Source organism: Hibiscus syriacus, unplaced genomic scaffold (assembly GCF_006381635.1).
Source record: "Hibiscus syriacus cultivar Baekdansim isolate YM2019G1 unplaced genomic scaffold, ASM638163v2 tig00110890_pilon, whole genome shotgun sequence".
NCBI lineage: Eukaryota > Viridiplantae > Streptophyta > Magnoliopsida > Malvales > Malvaceae > Hibiscus > Hibiscus syriacus.
This window is the reverse complement of record NW_024062900.1, coordinates 14,404,099-14,409,329: the sequence shown is the minus strand read 5'-3', so window position 1 is coordinate 14,409,329 and position 5,231 is coordinate 14,404,099. Positions and strand designations below refer to the sequence as shown.

Sequence of the window (5,231 nt, the reverse complement as noted above, 5' to 3'; positions counted from 1 at the left end):
TTTAATGTTTTATCACATTTCTAGTACTTATATTTCATGATATTTACGCTTCAAATCTTGCATTTTTTATGTTTACACTGTTTCCCTCAGATTTACTATATTTCTAATTTAGTCATGTCTTTACTGTTTTTTAGCTTCTGTAGTTTTGCATTTTAGAGTCTCTCATGTTTATTTGTTTTTTACATTTAGGTCCCTTTATTTATTCAACACATAAATACGTGATATTTTTCATGTATATAGGACTTGGTTTTGTTTAGAATATAGTGTTCGAATAAGCATTATGTATATTTATATACAATATGTCTCCTTTTCCTACATTTTGTAAGTGCATTTAATATATAGGTTTATATATATATATGTGTGTGTTTAATAAGCAATGAATAACAACGCACCTGCACATGTTTTTTTGTTTTTTTATTTATATCATTAATTTCCATAAATTAGTTATAAATGTTATTTTAATTTATTCATTAAGGCAATACTATCTTGTAAACGTAATCTATGGAATTAACTGATAAGTGGTGTGCTTCTGATGATTGTTCTTACATGGTAATTTTTTATATTCGAGTAAGTTTTCAAATATATTAAATATATGTATTTTATCTAAAAATTAAGACAATTCTATTTTGTATGAGGAATCTATGGAAACACATTTTGACTAACAAGAAGTGTGTTTCCAAGGATTGTTCATACAAAATGATATCCATTTTTATCTGAGAAAATTTTCTTGTAACACCCTGAATTTTTTCCAAATTAAAAATCCTCAAGTTGGGGAAAATTGTTTAAATCCCTAAATTGGATCTAGGGATTAAATTGGAATTTTTAGAAATTATAGTGAATTATTTGCAAAAAGGAAAAAATTTGAGTCAATTGTGAAAACCCTAAGTAATTCAATGACTTATGATGATATTAATCCAATCTTAATTTAAACTAAACTCTCCTCCTGTGCAACTTTATCACCTGCGGTGCCCCCTTCCTATTTCATCTTCTTCCTCCAAACCCTAGCTGTGCCACCCTCCTTTACACTTCGCCTCGCCGTCGTTAACCATCAAGATGAGTTTAATGACCATCCCTCTTAACCTCGTCGCAATCCCATTCGCAGTTGTCTTTGTTGGAGCGAGTTATCGTGAAACCCTCGATATTTGACTCACAATGCCCCCCTACCATCGTCGCGCTCGGCCGTTTGTGGCATCGTAAGGACGTGTGGCGTCTTTCGACAGTGAAAAGCTCCCTATCAATTCTGTTTAGGTGCTTCCATTGCTGCCAACCCTTGTTGATGTCGTTACCGGCCAATTAAAGCCATGGCAAGGTCAACTGTGTGGTCGTCAGCCCTTGGGACTGATGCCGGTGAAGTTTCATCACCGACAGTCCCCTTTTGTTATACTGACAGTTCACTATATTTGAACTAAACCCGTTGTCGATTCTCTTATTTGAACCCAAAAAACAATTGTACGGCCGTCGTAAAATTATTTCCTAATTTTTGGAATCTAGTATTGGGATTTGGACTCAAGTATCGTTATTTTTGCAGGAATTCTAAACTGGGAACCGAGTTATCGTCTCCTCCGTCTTACCCACAAACTTCGAACCGAATCATATTTCTCGTGTTGAACGAAATGATTTGGGTCGAACCACTGCTCGATATGACCGACGTTAGCTAACTGTTGAAGTGTGTCTCTATATGATGTTATATCTATTTCTTGTTAATTGATTAATTGTTTAAAATTGGTTCTGAGTATGTTTGTCATGTGTATTGTTTCTTTAAATATAATTCAATTAAACATGTTTGAAAGTTGGTTTCGAGCATGATGGTTTTGTGATATTATTGTATTAGTTGGAATTCAGAAAATTATATTATGTGACATGTGATATTTGGATTATGTTATCTGTTTAGACTCAGAGATCATATAATTGCTTTCTCATTCAGATCAGATCGAAATTCGGATATATGATATTCAAGTATGTGTTATTCGGACGTGTGTGTCATTTTCATATCATATTCGAACGAATTTTGATGGGGAAAGTTTAGTACATTCACTCGATGGAGTGAATGTCACTTTTTTAGATTTAGTGGCCTCTGTCTTTGTGGAAGACCCCACTGGGCTGGAATTAGTGTGGTTATGAGGAACCTACTCTTCGGGTTGTGACAGGAGTAGGGGCGGGTGCATAAGTATTTGCATATCATTTACATTGTGATTATCATTGATGATTTGACGTATAAGTATTATTGTATGCTTCGAATTATGATGTGTCTTGCGTTTGTTTACACTTTAAAGACACACTAAGCCTTGTAGCTTGCTCTGCCTTGGTTTTTTCTTTCAGATTCCCGAGTTAGGTGAACAAGTATTTGGAGTTCAAAAGTATTACATTTTCATTATTTTTATAGTATGACATTTATTCGGACTTTCTTATTATTATTTCATTTATACTTTATTTAGATAATATTTATTCTGTTTAAATATTTTTGGGATATTGGATATAAATTTTGTTTTGGACTTCGGAACTTGAACTTGAATTTTTTAAATGTTTGATTTATGTTTAATTATTATTAATTTATTTCAGTTACTTTAACTATTCAAAATTAGTAAATGCGATGGTAAATTTTAAAGTATTTAAAATAATGTTTTGGAAAAGTTTTGGAGAAATTTAGCTAAAGGGTCTCCTAGATCTGGCTGGTTTCTTCTAGGCCGGATAAAGGGGTTACATCTTTAAACATATTAAATATATGTAATTTACTAATAAAATCAAGACAATGTTCTTTTATATGACGAATTCGTGGAAACACATCTTGACTAATAAAAAGTGTTCTTTGAGGATTGTTTGTAGAAAAGAATTCCCTTCTAATTTTTTTTCTAAAAATGATCTTAATTTAAATGTATGTTTTTGCAAGTTTCGATATTTAGATGAAGTATAATCATATACGTATAGATTTAAGGCGTTGTGGGGTTGCTCACCTTTGCAACGTATAATCAACTCTCGAACCCTTTTCAAAATGAGTTTCTGGTTAAACGTAGGCTATTTTTTTTCCTTTTAAACTATATTTTTTCTTAAACAATTTAAAAATATTTTAGATATTCGATATACCTAACCCAAAGATCAATGGCGACTCCAAATTTATTTGGTTTTTAGAAACCTGATCTTTTAAAATTAAGTTGGATTGATCCCCTCTTGACCCCAAAAATCATTCTAATAATAACAAATAAATGTTAGAAAAAATTAAATTTTAAAAGTATACCTTTATAAAAAATATTGAAAAAATATTATACCCTTAATAGTAAGTATTAAAAAAAAATTGGACCCTTAATAACAAATGTTAGAAAAAATATTTGGCAAAAAATTGGACAATTATATAAATATTACAAAAATAAATTATAAGAGTACATCGCTAATAATAAATATTAGAAAAAATTGAACCAATGATATTAAATATTGAGAAAAAATTAAATCATTAATAACAAATATTAAAAATAATTAGATCCTGATATAAAATTATTTTTTTTACAATAATAGTATGTTATAAAAATTCTGAGCCCTCCTCCCAGGCCCAGAAAAGTGATTAGCGCTTTCAACATCCGATCCACACCAAGGGCAATTGACTTGAGTTTCCATCAAAATCACCCCAATATTTCTAAGGAAATCTTTGGTAGGCACCTGTTTAATTTCAAACATTCATATGAAGCTTTTAACCTTTGGTGACATCTTTAGGCCCCCAAATATTATGAAAGTTAAACGCTGAATCTTCTTCCCATAAAAAAAGTTCCTGCAGTCCCATATCATATGATTTGATCCGTTCTGAATTGATTTGAACTTTAATTCCTTGCAAAATTGCTTCTTCACTCTCCAAGAGATCTCTCAAAAATTTCCTCCCCACCAATCCCCTCTGCCATTTATCTCTGCTAACTCTATAAATGGGTTGAATTCATCTACCCTATTTGTCTTCCTCCGCAACCACTTTGAGATGATATCTACTAACCACAGCTTCGAGATAATATTGTAATCCGTCCACTAACAAGAATATTGAGATGAAATTCTAATCCCTTAGTTAACTAAATCAACGAGATGACATTGTAATACCTCTATTAATTAAAGCATCTAGATTTTTTATAGCACAGCAAATATATTATTTATTAAAATGAAAATCAATTTTATGCCTTATACTTGCATCAAGTCATAGAGAAAGTATGCCCAATCATCATAATACATGTCGTCAAAAGGCAATGGCAGCTCAAATCCATAATTTTCCATGGATGATGGATAACCATCCTGGTTGAAGATATTGTCTGCAACAAAGGGATTATTCCACAGAGGAAGATAAGTATCTTTAACAAAGGAGGACAACTCGGTAGTTGAAGATGTTGCTGGAGACAAAGTTGAACTCTCCAAGATCATGTTGGCCGGAGTAACAACAAGGATGCTATCAGCTCCACTTTGACCTTCAGAATTCTGGGGGGCTTCATTTGGACAACTAGAGTCGTCTTTGACATGATCAGCTGTCATCGGATTTCGCTTTCCACACTTCTTTAGATCGGAGTGCCAGTGATTTTTTATTTCGTTGTCCGTTCTTCCAGGTAAACATTTAGCCATGGCGGACCAACTGTTTCCAAATTGTTTATGTAATTTGATGATCAGTACATCTTCTTCTTCAGTGAAGTTCCCGTGTTTTACTTCAGGCCGTAGGTAATTCATCCATCTTAACCTACAACTCTTTCCGCACCTTTTAAGACCTAAACAAGCAACCAAAAAAGAAGATCACTCCATGAACATGACCAAGAGATTGTTTATGAATCAGTTAACAATTTCCAGAAACAGAAACAGTTTCTTTCCATAAAAGAATGAAAGTATACCAGCAGCTTTAGGAAGTTGACGCCAGTTCCTTTGGCCATATATCTCGACAAATGCTCTTAGTTTATGATCTTCTTCGGGACTCCATTCACCTTTCTTTAACCCATTTTTATCATAGAAGGGAGCTCTCACCATCTTCCTTTCTTTCTATTATATTAATCTTCTGTCTTCAAGATCAAATACCCTGTCGCAGTTATCTAGATCTGGAAGGTTACAGATTAAACACAATGCAAGTAGGCCTTCATTTTATACCCATAGACCTGAATAAAAAAATAAAAAGTGTTCAGATTAGCGATAATAGACTTGCAGGTTTTAAAATTAATGCTACTAGTAAAATGTATATATCTATTAAGGTCCTGGAGGATATTCTGAGAAGTGTGATCACATGAAAT

At 32.6% G+C, this 5,231-nt stretch overlaps 1 protein-coding gene across 1 annotated transcript; it reads right to left on the bottom strand.

Annotated features, from left to right (window-relative positions):
- Positions 1–4,149: 4,149 nt before the first annotated feature.
- Positions 4,150–4,974, bottom strand: LOC120144752 (transcription factor MYB14-like). Its single transcript, XM_039158737.1, has 2 exons — positions 4,842–4,974; positions 4,150–4,721 (listed from the first exon to the last, which is right to left on the bottom strand). Exons 1-2 carry the CDS (start codon positions 4,972–4,974, stop codon positions 4,150–4,152), a joined length of 705 nt encoding a protein of 234 aa, XP_039014668.1.
- Positions 4,975–5,231: the final 257 nt, after the last annotated feature.

Excerpts from the sequence above, each read along its gene's own strand:
- LOC120144752 (XM_039158737.1), bottom strand. The coding sequence starts at position 4,974 with ATGGTGAGAGCTCCCTTCTATGATAAAAATGGGTTAAAGAAAGGTGAA. Across the intron at positions 4,722-4,841 it reads TCAACTTCCTAAAGCTGCTG|GTCTTAAAAGGTGCGGAAAG; the intron begins GTATACTTTCAT and ends TTGCTTGTTTAG.